Here is a 24,787-nt window from a genome sequence, read left to right on the forward strand (position 1 = left end):
AAATATAGGTAAATATAGATAGAAAAAACTGGTGGCACTTATTGCCCCCGACACAAGGTCCATTTAGCAATGCTCCTCTCCCCATTAGTAGGTATCCTCTTCGCTAATCTCTATTTCCTTTAGTTCATTTACGCACTACAAACACTCTCCTCAAAAGTAGTAGCCTATTCCAGAGATTGCCTACTCCTATGTAGGATGTGACTTGAGAAGCACAATGTGGCTAGTGATTTGTTGGCTCCCTTGGCAACCTTTTGCCTCACGATGGTGACGTCATAAAGCATACTGTATAACTAATGACAGGCAGTGTGATTGGTTATCATTGTGATTCTCATGTGCTTGATGGTAAAGTTGAAGACTAAAAAGAAGAACTTTATTTTCCCCGCAAGGGAACTTCGTTTTGGAGTGGTTCAGAAAAGAAAGAAATAACATAAACATAGTAGGTTAGGCTACACAGCAGCTACACAGCAGCTACCAGCGCGCGCTCTCAGAGCATGTACAGAAAGACTGGCAGGGATATTAACAGTAATTTTCAACCTCTCCTTGTCCCAGTCTGTAATCCCCACATGTAAACCCCACATAAGAAGACCACCATTATTCCTGTTCCCAAGAACTCTAAGGCTTCATGTCACAATGACTACCGCCCTGTAACAGTCAACGTCTGTAATCATGAAGTGCTTTGAGAGGCTGGTTATGGCACACAGCAACTCCCTCTTCCCAGAAACCCTAGACCCACTCCAATTTGCGTACCGCTCCAACAGATCCATAGACGACGCAATCTCAATTGCACTCCACACTGCCCTCATCCACCTAGATACTAAGAATACCTATGTGAGAATGCTGTTCATTGACTACAGTTCAGTGTTTGTCCACACACTATTGTCCACTCCAAGCTCGTCAACAAGCTTAGGACTCTGGGACTGAACACCTCCCTCTCCAACTGGATCCTGGACATTCCGACGGGCCGACCTCAGGTAGTGAGGGTAGGCAACATCACATCTGCCACGCTGATCCTCAACACGGGTACCCCACAGGGGTGTGTGCGTTGTCCCCTCCTGTACTTCATGTTCACCCAGGACTGAGTGGCCATGCACGAATCCAACACCATCATCAAGTTTTCTGACGACACAACGGTGGTAGGTCTGATCACCGGCGACAATGAGATGGCCTACAGGGAGGAGGAGGTAAGTGACCTTGCAGGGTGGGGCCCGGAACAACAATCTCTCCCTCAACTTTAGTAAGTCCAAGGAGCTGATGGTGGACTACAGCATTGGCCCTCAAATCCCCCATTGCCTGGTATGGCAATTTTTATTTTTTTATTTCACATTTATTTATCCAGGTAGGCTAGTTTAGAACAAGTTCTCATTTACAACTACGACCTGGCCAAGAATAAAGCAAAGCAGTTCGACACATACAACAACACAGAGTTACACATGGAATAAACAAACATACAGTCAATAATACAGTAGAAAACGTCTATATACAGTGTGTGCAAAAGAGGTAAGATAAGGGAGGTAAGGCAATAAATAGGCCATGGTGGTGAAGTAATTACAATATACCAATTAAACACTGGAGTGATTGATGTGCAGAAGATGAATGTGCAAGTAGATATACTGGGGTGCAAAGGAGCAAAATAAATAAATACAGTATGGGGATGAGGTGGTTGGATGGGCTATTTACAGATGGGCTATGTACAGGTGCAGTGATCTGTGAGCTGCTCTGACAGTTGGTGCTTAAAGCTAGTGAGGAAGATATGAGTCTCCAGCTTCAGTGATTTTTGCAGTCCGTTCCAGTCATTGGCAGCAGAGAACTGGAAGGAAAAGCAGCCAAAGGAGGAATTGGCTTTGGGGGTGACTAGTGAGATATACCTGCTGGAGCGAGTGCTACGGGTGGGTGCTGCTATGGTGACCAGTGAGCTGAGATAAGGCGGGGCTTTGCCTAGCAGAGACTTGTAGATGACCTGGAGCAAGTGGGTTTGGCGATGAGTATGAAGCGAGGGCCAGCCAACGAGAGCGTACAGGTCGCAATGGTGGGTAGTATATGGGGCTTTGGTGACAAAACAGATGGCACTGTGATAGACTGAATCCAATTTGTTGAGTAGAGTGTTGGAGGCTATTTTGTAAATGACATCACCGAAGTCGAGGATCAGTAAGATGATCAGTTTTACGAGGGTATATTTAGCAACATGAGTGAAGGATGCTTTGTTGCGAAATAGATGGTTAATGTGAGTCTGGAAGGATAGTTACAGTCTAACCAGGCACCTAGGTATTTGTAGTTGTCCACGTATTCTAAGATAGAACCGTCCAGAATAGTGATGCTGAACGGGCGGGCAGGTGCGGACAGCGATCGGTTGAAGAGCATGCATTTCGTTTTACTTGCATTTAAGAGCAGTTGGAGGCAATGGAATGAGAGTTGTATGGCATTGAAGCTCGTCTAGAGGTTAGTTAACACAGTGTCCAAAGAAGGGCCAGAAGTATACAGAATGGTGTCGTCTGGGTAGAGGTGGATCAGAGAATCACCAGCAGCAAGAGCGACATCATTGATGTATACAGAGAAGAGAGTCGGCCCGAGAATTAAACCCTGTGGCAACCCCATAGAGACTGCCAGAGGTCCGGACAACAGGCCCTCTGATTTGACACACTGAACTCTATCAGAGAAGTAGTTTGTGAACTAGGCGAGGCAATCATTTGAGAAACCAAGACCGTTGAGTCTGCCAATAAGAATGTGGTGATTGACAGTCGAAAGCCTTGGCCAGGTCGATGAATACGGCTGCACAGTAATGTCTCTTATCGATGACGGTTATGATATTGTTTAGGACCTTGAGCGTGGCTGAGGTGCACCCATGACCAGCTCTGAAACCAGATTGCATAGCGGAGAAGGTACGGTGGGATCGAAATGGTCGGTAATCTGTTTGTTAACTTGGCTTTCGCAAACCTTAGAACGATAGGATAGATATAGGTCTGTAGCAGTTTGGGTCTAGAGTGTCTCCCCTTTGAAGAGGGGGATGATCGCGGCAGCTTTCCAATCATTGGGAATCTCAGAAGATACGAAAGAGAGGTTGAACAGGCTAGTAATAGGGGTTGCAACAATTTCAGCAGATCATTTTAGAAAGAGAGGGTCCAGATTGTCTAGCCTGGCTAATTTGTAGGGGTCCAGATTTTGCAGCTCTTTTAGAACATCAGCTATCTGGATTTTGGTGAAGGAGAAATAGGGGAGGCTTGGGCGAGTTGCTGAGGAGGGGCCGGGCATTTGCCCGGGGTAGCCAGGTTGAAAGCATGGTGGAAAAATGCTTGTTGAAATTCTCAATTATAGTGGATTTATTGGTGGTAAGTGTTTCCTAGGGTTCCAGAACTTTTTTGAGTTTGTGCTAGAGGATGCACATTTCTGTTAGAAAACGCTAGCCTTAACTTTCCTAACTGCCTGTATATATTGGTTCCTAACTTCCCTGAAAGGTTTCATATCACGGGGCTATTCAATGCTAATGCAGTACACCACAGGATGTTTTTTGTGCTGGTTAAGGGCAGTCAGGTCTGGAGTGAACCAAGGGCCATATCTGTTCCTGGTTCTACATTTTTTGAATGGACATGCTTATTTAAGATGGTGGGGAAAGCACTTTTAAAGAATAACCAGGCATCCTCTACTGACGGGATGGGGTCAATATCATTCCAAGATACCCCGGCCAGGTCGATTAGAAAGGTCTGCTCGCTGAAGTGTTTTAGGGAGCGTTTTACATTGATGAGGGGTGGTCGTTTGAGCGCAGACCAATTACGGATGCAGGCATTGATGGCTGAGATCTTGGTTGAAAACAACAGAAGTGTATTTGGAGGGCAAGTTGGTTAGGATGATATCTACGAGGGTGTCCGTGTTTACGGATTTGGGGTTGTACCTAGTAGGTTCATTGATAAATTGTGTCAGATTGAGGGCATGAAGCTTAGATTGTAGGATGGCCGGGGTGTTAAGCATGTCCCATTTTAGGTCACCTAGCAGCACAAGCTCTGAAGATAGATGGGGGCAATCAATTCACATATGGTGTCCAGGGCACAGCTGGGGGCAGAGGGTGGTCTATAGCAAGCGGCAACGGTGAGAGACTTGTTTCTGGAAAGGTGGATTTTTAAAAGTAGAATCTCAAATTGTTTGGGTACAGACCTGGATAGTAAGACAGAACTCTGCAGGCTATCTCTGCAATAGATTGCAACTCTGCCCCCTTTGGCAGTTCTATCTTGGCGGAAAATGTTATAGTTAGGGATGGAAATTTCAAGGTTTTTGGTGGTCTTCCTAAGCCATGATTCAGACATGGCTAAAACATTCGGGTTGGCAAACTGCTAAAGCAGTGGGGGGAAAAAACTTAGGGAGGAGGCTTCTAATGTTAACATGTATGAAACCAAGGCTTTTACGATTATAGAAGTCAACAAATGAGTGCACCTAGGGAATAGGTGTGGGACTAGGCACTGCAGGTCTTGGATTAACCTCTACATCACCAGAGGAACAGAGGAGGAGATGGATAATGGTACAGCAATAGCACTTCCCTTGATCATCTTACACTACAGAGGGTAGTGCGGACAGTACTTGGGCTGAGCTCCCTGCCATCCAGGACCTCTATATCAGGCTGTTTGAAAAGAAGGCCCGGAAAATCATTAAAGACTCCAACCACCCAAGCCATAGACTGTTCTCTCTGCTTCCACATGGCTGTTACGGTTTTCTATGTGCAAAGGAGAGTCGGACCAAAATGCGGCGTGTAGATTATGATCCATGTTTAATAAACAAAAATAAACACGAATCAATTACAAAAAAACAACAAACGTAACGAAAACCGAAACAGCCTATACTGGTGTAAATTAACACAGAACAGGGACATAAGGACAATCACCCACGAAACACTCAAAGAATATGGCTGCCTAAATATGGTTCCCAATCAGAGACAACGACAAACACCTGCCTCTGATCGAGAACCACCCCAGACAGCCACAGATTCACCCAGAACACCCCACTAAGCTATCATCCCAATACATGTGAAAAAAAAACAATACAAAAACACACCACATACAAAAACCCATGCCACACCCTGGCCTGACCAAATAAATGAAGAAAACACAAAATACCCAGTTCAGGGCGTGACAATGGCAAGCGTTACCAGTGCATTGTCTGACACCAATAGGCTCCTGAACAGCTTCTATCCCCATGCCAAAATGACTGCTTAATAGCTAACAATATGCACTGTCTCTATGCACACTCACAGGGCCCTACACACTTACGCACACTGACACTCCAACACACATACAAACACTCACTCCATCATTTGCTCACACACACACAGTTATACTGACTTTACACACATCCACTCACATACAATCATCATATACGCTGCTGGTACTCTTCAATCATCAAGTTTGAATTACAAACAAGTGCATTTTTTAAGGTGAGCAATTACAATGTCCTACTAAGTTAAAGATGAGACTGCATGTCAAAAATATAGGAAATGTGTGAAGTTGTATTCAGACTGGGTGTGAGGTTGAACAGAGATAAAAGAGGTGGAGAACATGTGAAAAGAGAACGAGAAAGTAGAGAGGAAAAGAAGGATAGAGAGATGTGAAATTCCCTATCAGGTATAGCAAATAAACTGTGTCAGACCTTTTGAGTCTAACATGCCAGAGATAAGACAGCTGTTCTCAGAGCAGGTTTAGTCTTCAATGTATTACACACTCACCTCTCTTATTTTCTCCACCGCTGTGGATACAATATAGACAATGACCAGCCACTCCTGAGTGCTGGGCCGGTCCTCCATCTTCACCAGAACAGTGTAGGAGAACAGCATGAGAAAGGCCAGATAGGATATCTAGACCACACAGTGAAAAAGCGTCAGCTCACGGACCAGAGTGAGAACGTCACCAAGACACTGGGATCTAAGTGAGTCAAATCACTGTCATTCGTGTCAGACTGAGGAATATCTTCAACAAAAGGTCTTTGTATAATACGAATGTCCTGAGGCGTAGAAGAGTATAATGATTCCTTTTTCCCCGCCTCGACATATTGCAAACTGTATGGGAGAAATGACCGTGATTAACAGAAGTGGGGTGCTGCGAGCTCACCGTGTGGAACATGAACTTGACGACCGGAGTGTTGTAGAACTCGTACAGCCTCCTGGTCCAGAAGAGACACGGGGTGGTAACGGGTATGACTGTGTCAGCTTCGGGGTCTGAGATCCTCTCCCAGCATGCTGACCCCTTCTCCACATCCTGGCCCTCCTTCAGAGCATTAGGGCACACATCAAGAAAACGCTTTGCAACGGAAATCAATAATGAGAAAAGTCCCTCCCTGTTTCAGTCCATTTCCTACCATTTGACGTCTAATAAAAACGACTCCGGTATCAACATTAGCATCAGTCTCACATTAGAATAGCAACCTAGAAGGATTTGAAGGACTGAAATTCAGAGAGACTGGTGTACGGTGTACATTTTGGCACCTTAGTTACTGTATGCCCCTCCTCCTGGGCTGCCTCTGGTCTCCCCGTGTCCCAAATAAACTGCAAAGCCTCCTGGGACTGGGGCACATGGGACATATCCGCCTGGCTCTTAAAGTCTAGTAGCAGGATGGCAGGGGGCATGAGGATGCTCAGGATGATCTGACACACACAAGATTGAGACACATAAACAAAAATCTAATCTGAGGTGTAACTGTTAGAACAGTACAACATCGACTGATATTACTACACTAATAATATTTATAGACTAATAGACGTATTAATAGACTAATCATATGAATATACTAATTGACATAAGAAGACACTTGAACTAATGCTTATTTATGCAGTCATTCAATCTTATCATGGAAAGAACATTGAGGTGCACTGGTTTTACATTACTTTCCAGGATCTTAAAAGGAGACAAGGTGCTAGAACACTCAAACTGTTGGCCCTTGGTTTAGATACAGCCCATGAACTGATTTAATGCGATCTGTGGTTGTCTTAGTAAGTACGGCCCGTGGCAAGGCCATACCGGGTGGCCCTCCAGACCTTGTTGAAGACAAAATGAGTTTGAGACCCTCACTTTGAACCAGGAGTTCTTCCTCATGTTGAGGCGGCCGGTCCACAGGTCGGTGAGCAGCATCTGGGTGCAGGAGTGGGAGACGAAGGGGCGGAGCCGGGAGGACACGGCCATCTGCAGACAGGTGAAGTGGCTCCAGGCCTCCATCTCTGAGGTCAGCAACTTCATGGCCATGCGCTCGTTCTGCCTGAAGGCATTGTCCAGCACGTCTACAGCCAGTTGACCAAAGTCCCTGCGGCCAACCATGCCACCACACGCGAACATTGATAAACACAGACCGGAAAACACACACTCATAAACATAGTAATATACACACACAACCACAAAAGTCAACTCTGCTGAAACAACATACACAAAACCCCAGAGACACCCTACTACTAAACAAACATTTCAAGATGTGTACAAGGAAAGACTGACAGCGAGTAGGTTTTGAGTTGTTCCGCTGTGGTGTCATCCATGTTACTTTGCTTAGCCTCGTGGGCCATGGCGCGGTACAGCTTACAAGCCACAGTAGCCCGGACCATCGCCTCCTCCCCATGCTGCCACAGGAACAGCGCCATTTGCTGGCGCCTCTGCAGCACGGCCCACACAAACAGGTCGTTGAAGTTGAACACTACCAGAGAAGAGTCGTCCAGCTTGGAGCTCTGCTGCTGGGCTTCCTTCGGGTCCCTGGGGACCATGGACCTCTCCTGGAGAGAAAGGAGGGAGGGGAAAGGCGGTCAGCCAATGAGAACACTAATGCACATGGGGTATTTGTAGCCACAGAATACACTAGCAATCAATAGCCTGTGTGTGTGTGTGTGTGTGTGTGTGTGTGTGTGTGTGTGTGTGTGTGGAGACAAGTGTCTTTAAAAGACTGCATTTGTAGGTGAAAAGTTAGCGTAGTCCCAGATCGGTTTGTTCTTGTCCCAGATCTCTCACAGACCTTGCGTTTGTAGGGCTGAGCAGTGTGGAAGACAGGTTTGCATGACGGACTGTTGTTAGGGCTTTGGGGTGGGTGAAGGGTGCAGGCTTCCCTGTTTGGTCCGGGGTCCTGAACTATCCTGTCCAGTCCAGTGTCCTGGAAATGATGGCCACTCAAATCAGTGCAAAGTGAAATGTACACCAGGTTACATTTCAAAATAACAAACAAAAATGAATAGGGCTATATTATTGGTGTCCATTTTTACAACTGCTTGACGGCCAAGGGTGATATCTTGCCCTGCGTGTACTGTATACAGACATTTAACATGGGCTGTGTTATATACCAACTACATTGTAGTCACACTGCATGCAACATCCAATGGCTGTGTGCCATGCTATCGACTGAGTAGTGGGGCTACACATTACTATGGTTGTGTTCCTCTGCCAAGACGTTGCTGACGCATGCCAGATCTTACAACACCTGGATAGGTATTATATGTAGGCTGATGAAAAACTTGAAATATCCTTATTCATGTCACTGAGGGGAATGTAGAACGTGTACATTCTGTCAGAACATTCTACTGCTAGACTTCAGGGATCCTATGGAAGGAGAATGGCCCAGTCTGGTACAAGTCATGACAGCCGTGAGTTGAGGAGAAGTGGGGAATTTGGACATAGGTCAGATGAAGTGAGGAAGAACAGATATCACTAAAGTTATGTCTAGCACAGAGGTGTATTGGCTGTTCAGAGATGTAAGGAGGAGACTCAACATAGGAGGAAGGGTTAAATACCAGGGCTTGTGTGAATATATCTTGGTCTGTTCAGCTGTCTGACCCTTTGGGGGAATAAACTTGGTTTGAGCTTCAACAGTCGTGGGTGAGTTTCTCCTCAGTTCATTTAGAACCTAACAAGGCCAATTAGCTAACCACATCACACACTGAGTACACAACACCTGTTCTTTCCATGACATAGACTGACCAGGTGAAAGCTATGATTCCTTATTGATGTCACTTGTTAACTCCACATCAATCAGTGTAGATGAAGGGGAGGAGACAGGATAAAAAAACTATTTTTAAGCCTTGAGACAATTGAGACATGGATTTTGTATCTGTGTCATTCAGAAGGTGAATGGGCAAGACAAAGTGCCTTTGAACGGGTTATGGTAATAGGTGCCAGGCCCAGGTGCACCGGTTTGTGTCATGAACTGCAACACTGCTGGGTTTGTCACACTCAACAGTGTCCTGTGTGTATCAAGAATGGTCCACCACCCCAAAAAACATCCATCCAACTTGACACAACTGTGGGAAGCTTTGGAGTCAACATGGGCCAGAATCCCTTGGGGAACACTTTCGATATGTCCAGACAAATCGAGGCTGTTCTGCGGGCAAAAGGGAGGGGTGCAACTCAATATTAGGAAGGTTCCTAATGTTTTGAATACTCAGTGTACGTTATAGCAATACGGTGCCCGACGGCACAGTCGATGACTTGACATGCAAACATTGGTTGATGCATGCAACGTCTGAGCAGAGGAACACAGCCTATATCGTATGATGCGGTCAGTTTATAGGACTAGGTTAAACACCTATCCAGACGCTGTGACATCTGGCAGGCAACTGCAAAATAGTTGGCCTGAAATGCGACCATGGTCACTTACCATGCAGTGGGTATGTAAGTGGTTATAGTAGGCCCGGAAGTGTTTCCGTGTGTATGTGCTCCGATAGGCTCCTCCTATCAGATACTCAATCACCTGCCCCACGTCTATGAGGGAGACTCTGTATCCTTTGGGTATATGGTTCTACACACAAATGCACACACAAGCACAAAAACACACACATAAATATTTCCACACACAAATACTATAGAAACACACATATGAAAACCTTACATTTTCCCCAATGTTGCATGTTCAACCGTATTCACCTGTTTCACATCTTCCACAAGGTGATGGAGGAAATTGTCTGCTGGTCCCTGTTGCTATAAAAATGATGACATGTCATGTCTTCATTATCCACAATCAACTCAGAAACAACCAAATGCCAACCAGAATAATACTTAAATGGCTAGTTACAGTGCCTTGCGAAAGTATTCGGCCCCCTTGAACTTTGCGACCTTTTGCCACATTTCAGGCTTCAAACATAAAGATATAAAACTGTATTTTTTTGTGAAGAATCAACAACAAGTGGGACACAATCATGAATTGGAACGACATTTATTGGATATTACAAACTTTTTTAACAAATCAAAAACTGAAAAATTGGGCTTGCAAAATTATTCAGCCCCTTTACTTTCAGTGCAGCAAACTCTCTCCAGAAGTTCATTGAGGATCTCTGAATGATCCAATGTTGACCTAAATGACTAATGATGATAAATACAATCCACTTGTGTGTAATCAAGTCTCCGTATAAATGCACCTGCACTGTGATAGTCTCAGAGGTCCGTTAAAAGCGCAGAGAGCATCATGAAGAACAAGGAACACACCAGGCAGGTCCGAGATACTGTTTTGAAGAAGTTTAAAGCCAGATTTGGATACAAAAAGATTTCCCAAGCTTTAAACATCCCAAGGAGCACTGTGCAAGCGATAATATTGAAATGGAAGGAGTATCAGACCACTGCAAATCTACCAAGACCTGGCCGTCCCTCTAAACTTTCAGCTCATACAAGGAGAAGACTGATCAGAGATGCAGCCAAGAGGCCCATGATCACTCTGGATGAACTGCAGAGATCTACAGCTGAGGTGGGAGACTCTGTCCATAGGACAACAATCAGTCGTATATTGCACAAATCTGGCCTTTGTGGAAGAGTGGCAAGAAGAAAGCCATTTCTTAAAGATATCCATAAAAAGTGTTGTTTAAAGTTTGCCACAAGCCACCTGGGAGACACACCAAACATGTGGAAGAAGGTGCTCTGGTCAGATGAAACCAAAATTGAACTTTTTGGCAACAATGCAAAACGTTATGTTTGGCGTAAAAGCAACACAGCTCATCACCCTGAACACACCATACCCACTGTCAAACATGGTGGTGGCAGCATCATGGTTTGGGCCTGCTTTTCTTCAGCAGGGACAGGGAAGATTGTTAAAATTGATGGGAAGATAGATGGAGCCAAATACAGGACCATTCTGGAAGAAAACCTGATGGAGTCTGCAAAAGACCTGAGACTGGGACGGAGATTTGTCTTCCAACAAGACAATGATCCAAAACATAAAGCAAAATCTACAATGGAATGTTTCAAAAATAAACATATCCAGGTGTTAGAATGGCCAAGTCAAAGTCCAGACCTGAATCCAATCGAGAATCTGTGGAAAGAACTGAAAACTGCTGTTCACAAATGCTCTCCATCCAACCTCACCGAGCTCAAGCTGTTTTGCAAGGAGGAATGGGAAAAGATTTCAGTTTCTCGATGTGCAAAACTGATAGAGACATACCCCAAGCGACTTACAGCTGTAATCGCAGCAAAAGGTGGTGCTACAAAGTATTAACTTAAGGGGGCTAAATCATTTTGCATGCCCAATTTTTCAGTTTTTGATTTGTTAAAAAAGTTTGAAATATCCAATAAATGCCGTTCCACTTCATGATTGTGTCCCACTTGTTGTTGATTCTTCACAAAAAAATACAGTTTTATATCTTTATGTCTGAAGCCTGAAATGTGGCAAAAGGTCGCAAAGTTCAAGGAGGCCGAATACTTTCGCAAGGCACTGTATCTGGATTATAACACATTTGTTCCTACGGAAAGAAGTGGTAGACCAGACCATTTTAACTTTCAGAAAACAAACTTCCACAATTTTATATGATCATATATGGTGTTACTTGTCTTCTTATGGAGCTACATCATTTAAAAAGTTATGAATTATTGAATATTGTTTATAACTGGAAGGTTCATCCACAGCTGGACTCATGACACAGAGCTATGTGATCTACAAAACATTTTCAAACAGTGGGAAAACCAAACAACCAAAGAGATACTTACACTTTATTACTGTGATTGCAAAAGAAACCACTGCTATGGCAATTATGGTATATGAGTAAGCTAACAGCCAATGTACTGTCAATATGAAAACACAGAATTGCTTCTTTATGTACAGCATACAATATATTGTAACTCGTAAATACAGAGCTGAAAAGGCGATACGAGAGAAAGTGATTAAGTCATTACCGTGTTATAGAGCTCTTCCAGACGTGAAACGGTCAGGAAGCGGTTCATGGTCATACCGTTGTCGATCAACAGTTTGACAAAGCCAACCCGGTCCATTATGAGAGCATCCAGCATGGCCTGCTCCAACGAGCCAACCTGACAGACAACAACCACCACCATCAAGCATGACTGTCATACCATCAAACACAGCAGTTCCATTTAACTTTCTGAATACAAAAAAACTACAAAGAATCAACATAAAATCAATTGACACTGGGCAGCCTTGCCCTGGCTGCCTCCTTGTCTGTGTTACCTGCCAGTACTGGCCGTACACTTGGATGTGTTTGTTAGCCACGTCTGCTCTGTCCCAAGCCAGAGCCGTACCGAGCTGCTCCGCTGGAGATGACTTGGTACCTGTCAATTGTCACAAAATCTGTTAACAACTGTGGGCTGATCCTAACGCAACATCCGCCCTGCCTAACTCACAATTTTAAAGGTCCTGTGTAGATTTATTGGACATTTGTGTGAACTCATATTTCAAGTTAGGATTCAGCCCTGAGAACACATAGAACAGGCACGACTAGGGCTGTTATGGTGACCGTATTACCGCTCACCGGCAGTGATTCCATGCAACTATTAAGTCACAGTCTCCTCCAAGCTCTGATGCTGCTGATGGTCATTAGTAACTTGCTAACTGCCTGGTACTCAGCACTCTATTGTCCCTCTAATCACTCTGACCTGTCCAATAGTTAATGCAATTCCGTGAGAAAATAATGTTTTGATGGCCTCTATTAAACTGAGGAGGATCCCCTCAGCTTTCTATAGGCTAGGCCAACTATATTTATTTCTCAACTTTCCTAATATTAAGCACATTGTTTCTCTTTACAACAGGTTTACAGCCTACCTGGCTGGCATGAAAACGAACCATGGGAAAAGTGTCATCCATTCCCTATTTAAGAGCATAAATGATATGTATTTTTCCCCTGCCACTGTTTCAAAACAGGTGCATGAAAATGGTCAATTCGAAATCAAAACAAATTTCACAGATATATTATTTAGTATAAACTCAGCAAAAAAAGAAAAGTCCTCTCACTGTCAACTACGTTTATTGTCAGCAAACTTAACATGTGTAAATATTTGTATGAACATAACAAGATTCAACAACTGAGACATAAACTGAACAAGTTCCACAGACATGTGACTAACAGAAATGGAATAATGTGTCCCTGAACAAAGTGGGGGTTAAAATCAAAAGTAACAGTCAGTATCTGGTTTGGCCACCAGCTGCATTAAGTACTGCAGTGCATCTCCTCCTCATGGACTGCACTAGATTTGCCAGTTTTTGCTGTGAGATTACCCCACTCTTCGACCAAGGCACCTGCAAGTTCCTGGGGGGAATGGCCCTAGCCCTCACCCTCCGATCCAACAGGTCCCAGACGTGCTCAATGGGATTGAGATCCGGGCTCTTCGCTGGCCATGGCAGAACACTGACATTCCTGTCTTGCCATTGTAGATAATATTGCCATTGTATCGGAGAGAAGGAGGAGCAGCATTCAAAAAGCTATGACGAAATATGATATAAACCAATGTACATTGTATTATGATCAGTACTCTCGAGAATAAACGCTATTGATTGATTTTTGAGACTGGTCTCTGTCCTATTTATGCAAATAAGTATCTTACAAATTCTTAGAAATGGGCAGAGTGTTTTAATTGAATTGGTTGATGAACATATAGGAATAAAATTCATTTAACAGTTAAAGAGAGATGTTTCTGAGTTCATCAAAACTTGTCACACCTGTCAATTAACTGGTAAACCTAATCAAGCTATTAAGCCGGTACCACTGTTTCCTATTCCTGTACTCAGCCAACCTTTTGAGTATCTGGTTATTGACTGTGTTGGTCCTTTGCCTCGTTCTAAAAGGGGTAGTAGCTACCTTTTCACTGTGATGTGTCTAACCACTAGGTTTCCTGCTGCCTATCCTCTCCGTTCTATCACGACTAAGTCTGTGCTGAAAGATTTGACTCAGTTTATTTCACTGTTTGGAATCCCTAAGGTCATTCAGGGTGATCAAGGATCTGATTTCACCTCTAATCTGTTTTGTCAGGTTCTCCAACAGCTCCATATTAAACACAATTTGTCTAGTGCCTATCACACGCAGTAAAGGAGTGCTGGAACGTTTCCATCAGCTTATGGTACTGAGATGGATTGGGAGGAGGGGTTGCGTTGGTTACTGTTAGCCGCTAGGGAGGTTTCACAGGAAAGTACGGGTTTCAGTCCAAATTACCTTTAGACATAGGGTGCGTGGACTTCTATCTGTTCTCCAGGATGACTGGAAGTCTCCCGAGACCCCTCGGTCCCTGGTATCTGGTGTGTGTGATTTTGCCTGTACGCCTGTACGCCGCTGGTGAAATGACTAAAGAGAAGCTATCATATTCACAGAAGAGGATGAAGGGCATATTTGATCAGCGAACTGAGCCTCGTCACTTTAGTCCAGGTGACCAGGTTCTTGCTCTGCTGCCAATTGTTGGTTCTCCTTTTCAAGCCAAGTTTCAAAGTCCATATACGGTTGTACGCTAGGGCACTGACCAAAACTACCTAGTTGCCACTCCACCTTGGCACCTTTCAACACCCCTCATTATCACATTTATGTATGCAAACACTCACTTACACTACTGATTACTGACTACATACATCATTGTTAATTGTATTTAGTTGACTTCTATTAATAAATATATTTTGTTATTCCTTATCTCCGCTTTGTCTCCCTTCTAGTTACGAACTTCGAGCCAGTTCGTGACACCTGGTAAGACAAAACCGTGACATGTCAGTGACTAGCACTATTTGCCAGTCCTGTCTGGTCCAGCAATGGTGAGTTTGTGCCCATAGGTGACGTTGTTGCCAGTAATGTCTGGTGAGGACCTGCCTTACAACAGGCCTACAAGCCCTCAATCCAGCCTCTCTCGGCCAATTGCGTACAGAATGAGCACTGATGGAGGGATTGTGCTTTCCTGGTATAACTCAGGCAGCTGTTGTTGCCATCCTGTACCTGTCCCGTAGGTGTGATGTTCGGATGTACAGATCCTGTGCAGGTGTTGTTACACGAGGTCTGCCACTGCGAGGACGATCAGCTGTCCGTCCTGTCTCCCTGTAGCGCTGTCTTAGGCATCTCACAGTACGGACATTACAATTTATTGCCCTGGCCACATCTGCAGTCCTCATGCCTCCTTGCAGCATGCCTAAAGGCACATTCACGTAGATGAGCAGGGACCCTGGGCATCTTTCTTTGGTGTTTTTCAGAGTCAGTAGAATGGCCTTAGTATCCTAAGTTTGCATAACTATGACCTTAATTGCTTACCGTCTGTAAACTGTTAGTGTCTTAACGACCGTTCCACAGGTGCATGTTCATTAATTGTTTATTGGACAAGCATGGGAAACAGTGTATAAACCCTTTACAATGAAGATCTGTAAATTTATTTGGATTTTTATGAATTATCTTTGAAAGACAGGGTCTTGAAAAGGGGGCATTTTTTGTTGTTGCTACGTTTATGTAAAGACCAGATTAAATCAATAATAGTCTGATGGGTGACAATATTAGCCTATCACTTGTGAATACATAATATGACCAAAAGTATGTGGACACCTGCTTATTGAACATCTCATTCCAACATCATCGGCATTAATGTGGATTTGGTCCCCCCTTTGCTGCTATAACAGCCTCCACTCTTCTGCACTGCTATAACAGCCTGCACTCTTCCACTAGATGTTGGAACATTGCTACAGGGACTTGCTTCCATTCAGCCACAAGAGCATTAGTGAGGTCGGGCACTGATGTTGGGCAATTAGGCCTGGCTCGCAGTCAGCGTTCCAATTCATCCCAATGGTGTTCGATGGGGTTGAGGTCAGGGCTCTTTGCAGGCCAGAGTTGTTCCACACCAATCTTGACAAACCATTTCTCTATGAACCTCACTTTGTGCACGGGAAAGGGCCTTCCCCAAACTGTTGCCACAAAGTTGGAAGCACAGAATCATCTAGAATGTCATTGTATGCTGTAGTGTTAAGATTTCCTTTCAATGGAATTAAGGGGCCTAGCCCGAACCATGAAAAACAGCCCCAGACCATTATTCCTCCTCCACCAAATTGTACAGTTGGGACTATGCATTGGGGCAGGTAGCATTCTCATGGTCTACGCCAAACCCAGATTAGTATGTTGGACTACCAAATGGTGAAGCGTGATTCGTCACTTCAGAAAAAGTGTTTCCACTGTTCCAGAGTCAAATGGCGGCGAGCTTTACTCCACTCCAGCTGACGCTTGGCATTGTGCATGGTGATCTTAGACTTGTGGAAACCCATTTCATGAAGCTCCTGACGAACAGTTATTGTGCTTACTTTGCTTCCAGAGGCAGTTTGGAACTCGTTAGTGAGTGTTGCAACCGAGAACAGACGATTTTTACACGCTTCAGCACTCGGCAGTCCTGTGTATATGCCCCCTCAAGCCAATACCATGACGGCCCTCAAGGAACTTCACTGGACTTTATGCAAACTGGAAACCATATATCCCGAGGCTGCATGTATTGTAGCTGGGGATTTTAACAAGGCAAATTTGAGAAAAAGGCTACCTAAATTCTTTCAGTATATCGACTGTAGCTCTCGCACTGGAAAAACACTGGACCATTGTTACTCTAACTTACGCGATGCATACAAGGCCCTCCCTCGCCCTCCTTTCGGAAAATGTGACCACGACTCCATTTTGCTCCTCCCTTCCTATAGGCAGAAATTCAAACAGGAAGAACCCATGCTAAAGACTATTCAACACTGGTCTGACCAATCGGAATCCACGCTTCAAGATTGTTTTGATCACGCGGACTGGGATGTGTTCTGGGTAGCCTCAGAGAATCATATCGATGTATATGTTGATTCGGTGAGTGAGTTGATAAGGAAGTGTATAGGAGATGTTGTACCCACTGTGACTATTATAACCTAACCTAACCAGAAATCGTGGATAGATGGCAGCATTTGCTCAAAACTGAAACCGCCTACCACCGCATTTAACCATGGCAAGGTGACTGGGAATGTGGCAGAATACAAACACAGTAGTCAGTCCACCCGCAAGGCAATCAAACAAGTAAAATGTCAGTATAGGGACAACGTGGAGTCACAAATCAACGGCTCAACACAAGACGTATGTGGGAGGGTCTAAATACAATCATGGACTCCGAAAAGAAAACCAGCCACATCGCGCACACCGACGTCTTGCTTCCAGAAAAACTAAACACCTTCTTTGCCCGCTTTGAGGACAATACAGTGCCACCGACGCGGCCCACTACCATGGACTGCGGGCTCTCCTTCTCCTTGGCCGACATAAGACATTTAAACGTGTTAATCCTCGCACGGTTACCGGCCCAGGCGGCATCCCTAGCCGCATCTTCAGAGCATGCGCAGACCAGCTGGCTGGTGTGTTTACGGACATATTCAATCTTTCCCTATCCCAGTCTGCTGTCCCCACATGCTTCAATATGGCCACCATTGTTCCTGTACCCAAGAAAGGTAATTTAACTAAATGACTATCACCCCGTAGCACTCACTTCAAGTGCTTTGAGAGACTAATCAGGGATCATGTCACCTCCACCTTACCTGTCTCCCTAGACCTACTTCAATTTGCTTACCGCCCCAATAGATCCACAGATGATGCAATCGCCATCACACTGCACACTGCCCTATCCCATCTGGAGAAGAGGAATACCTATGTAAGAATGCTGTTCATTGACTATAGCGCAGCATTCAACACCATAGTACTCTCCAAGCTCATCATTAAGCTTGAGGCCCTGGGTCTCAACCCAGCCCCCAGGTGGTGAAGGTTGGAAACAACATCTCCACTTCGTTGATCCTCAACACGGGGGCCCCTTCAAATCATGTTTCAACGTCAACAAAACAAAGGAGATGATCGTGTACTTCAGGAAACAGCAGAGGGAGCACCCCCTATCTACATCGACGGGACAGCAGTGGAGAAGGTAGAAAGTTTTAGGTTCCTCTGTGTACATATCACTTATATACTGAAATAGTCCCCCAACACAGTCAGTGTGGTGAAGAAGGGACAAAAACACCTCTTTAACCTCAGGAGGCTGAATTTGTATGGTCACCTAAAACCCTCACAAACATTACAGATGCACAATTGAAAGCATCCTGTCGGGCTGTATCGCCGCTTGGTACGGAAACTGCACCACTCACAACCGCAGGCCTCTCCAGAGGGTGGTGCGGTCTGCATAATGCATCACCGGCGGCAAACTACCTGCCCTCCAGGACACCTACAGCACCTGATGTCACAGGAAGGCCAAAAAGATCACCAAGGACAACAACCACCCATGAGCCACTGCATGTTAACCCCGCTATCATCCAGAAAGCGAGGTCAGTACTGGTGCATCAAAGCTGGGACCGAGAGACTTAGAAACTATTTTTATCTCAAGCCATCACTAGCACAGAGAGGCTGCTGCCTGAATACAGACTTGAAATCATTAGCTACTTTAATAAATGGAACACTTGTCACTTTAATAATGGCACTTTAATCATTTTTACTTATCTTGCACTACTCATCTCATATATGCAGTGGGGAGAACAAGTATTTGATACACTGCCGATTTTGCAGGTTTTCCAACTTTCAAAGCATGTAGAGGTCTGTCATTTTTTATCATACATACACTTCAACTGTGAGAGACGGAAAACAAAAATCCAGAAAATCACATTGTATGATTTTTATGTAATTAATTTGCATTTTATTGCATGACTTAAGTATTTGATCACCTACCAACCAGTAAGAATTCCGGCTCTCACAGACCTGTTAGTTTTTCTTTAAGAAGCCCTCCTGTTCTCCACTCATTACCTGTATTAACTGCACCTGTTTGAACTTGTTAGCTGTATAAAATACACCTGTCCACACACTCAATCAAACAGACTCCAACTTCTCCACAATGGCTAAGACCAGAGAGCTGTGTAAGGACATCAGGGCTAAAAGTGTAGACCTGCACAAGGCTGGGATGGGCTACGGGACAATAGGCAAGCAGCTTGTGGAGAAGGCAACAACTGTTGACGCAATTTTTAGAAAACGGAAGAAGTTCAAGATGACGGTCAATCGCCCTCGGTCTGGGGCTCCGTGCAAGATCTGACCTCGTGGGGCATCAATGATCATGAGGAAGATGAGGGATCAGCCCAGAAATACACGGCAGGACCTGGTCAATGACCTGAAGAGAGCTGGGACCACAGTCTCAAAGGAAACCATTAGTAACACACTATGCCGTCATGGATTAAAATCCTGCAGCGCACGCAAGGTCCCCCTGCTCAAGCCAGCGCATGTCCAGGCCCGTCTGAAGTTTGCCATCTGGATGATCCAGAGGAAGAACAGGAGAAGATCATGTGGTCTGATGAGACAAAAATAGAGCTTTTACGTCTGAACTCCACTCGCCATGTTTGGAGGAAGAATTAAGATGAGTACAACCCCACGAACACCATCCCAACCGTGAAGCATGGAGGTGGAAACATCATTCTTTGGGGATGCTTTTCTGCAAAGGGGACAGGATGACTGCGCCGTATTGAGGGGAGGATGGATGGTGCCATGTATCGCAAGATCTTGGCCAACAACCTCCTTCCCTCAGTAAGAGCATTGAAGATGGGTCGTGGCTGGGTCTTCCAGCATGACAACGACCCGAAACACACAGCCAGGGCAACTAAGGAGTGGCTCCGTAAGAAGCATCTCAAGGTCCTGGAGTGGCCTAACCAGTCTCCAGACCTGAACCCAATAGAAAATCTTTGGAGGGAGCTGAAAGTCCGTATTGCACAACGACAGCCCCGAAACCTGAAGGATCTGGAGAAGGTCTGTATGGAGGAGTGGGCCAAAATCCCTGCTGCAGTGTGTGCAAACCTGGTCAAGAACTACAGGAAACGTATCATCTCTGTAATTGCAAACAAAGGTTTCTGTACCAAATATTAAGTTCTGCTTTTCTGATGTATCAAATACTTATGTCATCCAATAAAATGCAAATAAATTACTTAAAAATCATATAATGTGATTTTCTGGATTTTTGTTTTAGATTCCGTCTCTCACAGTTGAAGTGTACCTATGATCAAAATTACAGACCTTTACATGCTTTGTAAGTAGGAACACCTGCACAATCGGCAGTGTATCAAATACTTGTTCTCCCCACTGTGTGTATATATATATATATATATATATATATATATATATATATATATATATATATATATATATACTGTATACTATCTATCTTAGCCTATGCCGCTCTGACATTGCTCATCCATATATTTACATATTCTTATACCATTCCTTTACTTAGATTTGTGTGTTTTAGGTATTTGTTGTGGAATTGTTCAATTTTGCTGCACTGTCGGAACTAGAAGAACAAGCATTATACTACACTTGCAATATCATCTGCTAACCATGTGTATGTGACCAATAAAATTTGATTTGATTTGAAAATGTTTGTTGATGCTAGTGGTTGTATTAATTTGAGATCTATCGGATCCCACAACTGTCCCAGACTATGTTTGGAATATTTATTTCTCGCACAGAAGGACATGTTGACCAGTAGAATAGGTCAACTTTTGTACTATTGAGGATAGTAGATTGACATAGGTCAGTGCTTTTGATGTTAGTTGGGCCTACTCATCTTGTTGGCTGACAAAAAGTAAATATGGACAGTTCCTCCAACACCTTCAATATGCACCTCGAAATTCGATAAGGACGCTCACAGTTGCATCCCCAATTTGTCTGTCTTCACTTGTAGCCTGTGAGCAGGACCTGGGATGCCTGCGAGAAGGACCCTATCACGTGAAGGGTATTGGCTAATAAGAATTGAGATATCTGAGAGAGCCATGTGAGTGAGAGGTGCTTTGGGGCACGCAGCCGGGAGAAAGAAATTATTATATTATTATATATTATTATATTCAGCACAAGGGCACAACGGCCACTGGCCGCAAAAGGCATGTTTTATTTATTTTTTGTGGGTATTACAGCCACACAAAGGAGATGCTGCTGGGAAATTCGAGGCATTGTCAAGTGCTTGTCAAATTGTGAATGAGAGACTGATGAAGTGTGTGCAGCCTGCGCAAGCAACAAAGCAGATCTCATGCCTTTCATGCAACTTTTTTCAAATCATTATTAGAGTCGCATCATGCAGCCTTAGAATGTATTAAATATCAAAACATATAGCCCAACATTTGTATCACAACTAAAGTTGCATAAATAACTCTAAATTAAGCAAATCGGAGAACCTGTTTCTTTGTTAGCCGCTCAACATAGACTAGCGGCATGTGCACACTCCCTCAAATCATTTGGAGAAAGCATATCATGTTTGCTAAATTAACTAGTGTAGCCCACAGCCATATGGCATAGCCAGATCAGGGCCTGACATAAGGACAACTCAGAGTATGCTATTATGTTCTTCTGAAATAGACAAAATTATCTTCAAATCATGTGTCTTTAGACCTGTCTAAAAATACATAATGGATTTATTGTGATGGTGTAGGCTATATTAAATTGATTTATTTGACTTTTTGAAATGTAGATGTTCCGAAGGCTAAGCATGGAAGCCAGGAGACGCTAAATGTGTTTATGTTCATTAACGGTCAATTAGCGAACCGGCAGTTATTTGTTTGACAATCACCAGCTGACAAAATGTCATGACCACCACAGACCTAGGCACGACATGAGTAGGTCAAGTCTCATCTGAGTATCTACTGAATGACATCACACGTTCCAGTGAAAGACACAAGCATAAAGGGCAGGAAGAGGGGTACCTTTCAGTGTGGCCATCAAAATGGCGCAGTCTGCCTCCTGTTGATCTTCGGATTCCGAGTCGAAGATTGTGATCTGTGTTTTATAAATATATAAATAGTTCTATGCAGTGAACGACAGTCATTGGATTTCCACCCTTTATGTAAACATTATACTAAGCCTGGGAGCCTGTTGAAAAGTAGAAAATAATCATGAACTGAACATGGATGGGATGGTTTCCTAGACCCAGGTTAAGCCTAAATCATTCTTTAAAGGAGAATCTCAATTGAAAGTGCATTTTAGTCCATGAGTAGGCAACCGACCCACAGTCTCATTACTCACAGACTGTCTGTAGTCCATACACTCCATCAGAAGGTTGTAGAGCTGGTTGACGTCTGCTCTCTCCAGACCAAACATGCCCCCTATCCTCAGAAGGAAGTCCTCCTTGATGTCTGTGTCCAGCTGCCTGTACACAGTACCAACACAGTAAGTATAGACTGATACACCAGTGAGGTACAGGAAGACACAGGCTAACAACATGGGTCCATTTGGCCTGACCATATGCTAAGATATGAGGTCTGGTTGGCTAGCTTCCTCTTCCACTCAGTTCAACTTTTTGTCATGTTTTGGCCCAAAAAACGGCATGTTATGCGTCTGTATGCTGTACCTACATACAGTATTCCGCATACACACTGACTACAGAGCGACGCATACATATGAGTAGAGCCCTGAGATTTTCCTGAGCCCGTAACCAGACCAAGAAAAAAATTTGGGTCTTCCACTGTGTTAGGGACAGATCTAAATTTACTGTTGGGGAGGGGTGATCCAAATAGGGGAGGGTTGTCCAATTGTTTTTGTTGTTGCTTTGGGCAGGGTTGTGTGTTTTATGGGGGGGCACAGGGGAGATTTTGTCTTCTGCTTGTATTAACAATGGCTTGACTTACTTTTGATATTACCCTAATAAAGTTTAGAAATATTTGTGAAGGTTTGGTATGGTATGGCTATTATTAAGCTTTAGCTACTGTATGCCTATGATATGAAGGCAGTACACCCTAACCATCCAACTGAGTCTGACAGTTGAACTTTAGGTGAGGAAGACTGTTTCAGGCCTACCAGATTTACTCTTATAATCCAACAATATATGAATGTATATGGATGTCTGTAAAATTTCTAAAATATCCAGTAAAACAGGAAAGGAAACTCTGAAATGGAACGACTTGATTAGTGTAGTGTCAACATCGCAGCCATCGCAGCCACTACCAGCTAGCCTACTCCAGCAGTACTGTATCATTTCAATCATTTTAGTCAATAAGATTCTTGCTACGTAAGCTTAACTTTCTGAACATTCGAGACGTGTAGTCCACTTGTCATTCCAATCTCCTTTGCATTAGCGTAGCCTCTTCTGTACCCTGTCAACTATGTGTCTATCTATCCCTGTTCTCTCCTCTCTGCACAGACCATACAAACGCTCCACACCGCGTAGACGCGGCCACCCTGATCTGGTGGTCCCAGCGCGCACGACCCACGTGGAGTTCCTGGTCTCCGGTAGCCTCTGGAACTGCCGATCTGCGGCCAACAAGGCAGAGTTCATCTCAGCCTATGCCTCCCTCCAGTCCCTCGACTTCCTGGCACTGACGGAAACATGGATCACCACAGATAACACTGCTACTCCTACTGCTCTCTCTTCGTCCGCCCACGTGTTCTCGCACACCCCGAGAGCTTCTGGTCAGCGGGGTGGTGGCACCGGGATCCTCATCTCTCCCAAGTGGTCATTCTCTCTCTCTCCACTTACCCATCTATCTATCGCCTCCTTTGAATTCCATGCTGTCACAGTTACCAGCCCTTTCAAGCTTAACATCCTTATCATTTATCGCCCTCCAGGTTCCCTCGGAGAGTTCATCAATGAGCTTGATGCCTTGATAAGCTCCTTTCCTGAGGACGGCTCACCTCTCACAGTCCTGGGCGACTTTAACCTCCCCACGTCTACCTTTGACTCATTCCTCTCTGCCTCCTTCTTTCCACTCCTCTCCTCTTTTGACCTCACCCTCTCACCTTCCCCCCTACTCACAAGGCAGGCAATACGCTCGACCTCATCTTTACTAGATGCTGTTCTTCCACTAACCTCATTGCAACTCCCCTCCAAGTCTCCGACCACTACCTTGTATCCTTTTCCCTCTCGCTCTCATCCAACACTTCCCACACTGCCCCTACTCGGATGGTATCGCGCCGTCCCAACCTTCGCTCTCTCTCCCCGCTACTCTCTCCTCTTCCATCCTATCATCTCTTCCCTCTGCTCATACCTTCTCCAACCTTTCTCCTGATTCTGCCTCCTCAACCCTCCTCTCTTCCCTTTCTGCATCCTTTGACTCTCTATGTCCCCTATCCTCCAGGCCGGCTCGGTCCTCCCCTCCCGCTCCGTGGCTCGATGACTCATTGCGAGCTCACAGAACAGAGCTCCGGGCAGCCGAGCGGAAATGGAGGAAAACTCGCCTCCCTGCGGACCTGGCATCCTTTCACTCCCTCCTCTCTACATTTTCCTCCTCTGTCTCTGCTGCTAAAGCCACTTTCTACCACTCTAAATTCCAAGCATCTGCCTCTAACCCTAGGAAGCTCTTTGCCACCTTCTCCTCCCTCCTGAATCCTCCTCCCCCTCCCCCCCCTCCCTCTCTGCAGATGACTTCGTCAACCATTTTGAAAAGAAGGTCGACGACATCCGATCCTCGTTTGCTAAGTCAAACAACACCGCTGGTTCTGCTCACACTGCCCTACCCTGTGCTCTGACCTCTTTCTCCCCTCTCTCTCCAGATGAAATCTCGCTTCTTGTGACGGCCGGCCGCCCAACAACCTGCCCGCTTGACCCTATCCCCTCCTCTCTTCTCCAGACCATTTCCGGAGACCTTCTCCCTTACCTCACCTCGCTCATCAACTCAT

The 24,787-nt window shown here is 44.7% G+C and overlaps 1 protein-coding gene across 1 annotated transcript in view; it reads right to left on the reverse strand.

Moving 5' to 3' along the window:
• Positions 1–24,787, reverse strand: part of LOC135513647 (transient receptor potential cation channel subfamily M member 7-like) — an 81,925-nt gene that overhangs the window by 35,649 nt on the left and 21,489 nt on the right. Inside the window, 13 exon segments of the mRNA XM_064936509.1 lie at positions 5,702–5,830; positions 6,084–6,230; positions 6,467–6,616; positions 7,041–7,269; positions 7,455–7,726; positions 7,963–8,043; positions 8,045–8,097; positions 9,600–9,735; positions 9,861–9,914; positions 12,093–12,227; positions 12,385–12,485; positions 21,880–21,952; positions 22,199–22,322. Of these exon segments, the coding sequence (XP_064792581.1) occupies positions 5,702–5,830; positions 6,084–6,230; positions 6,467–6,616; positions 7,041–7,269; positions 7,455–7,726; positions 7,963–8,043; positions 8,045–8,097; positions 9,600–9,735; positions 9,861–9,914; positions 12,093–12,227; positions 12,385–12,485; positions 21,880–21,952; positions 22,199–22,322 (1,684 nt within the window).

Source organism: Oncorhynchus masou, chromosome 25, assembly GCF_036934945.1.
Source record: "Oncorhynchus masou masou isolate Uvic2021 chromosome 25, UVic_Omas_1.1, whole genome shotgun sequence".
NCBI classification, from domain to species: Eukaryota; Metazoa; Chordata; class Actinopteri; order Salmoniformes; family Salmonidae; genus Oncorhynchus; species Oncorhynchus masou.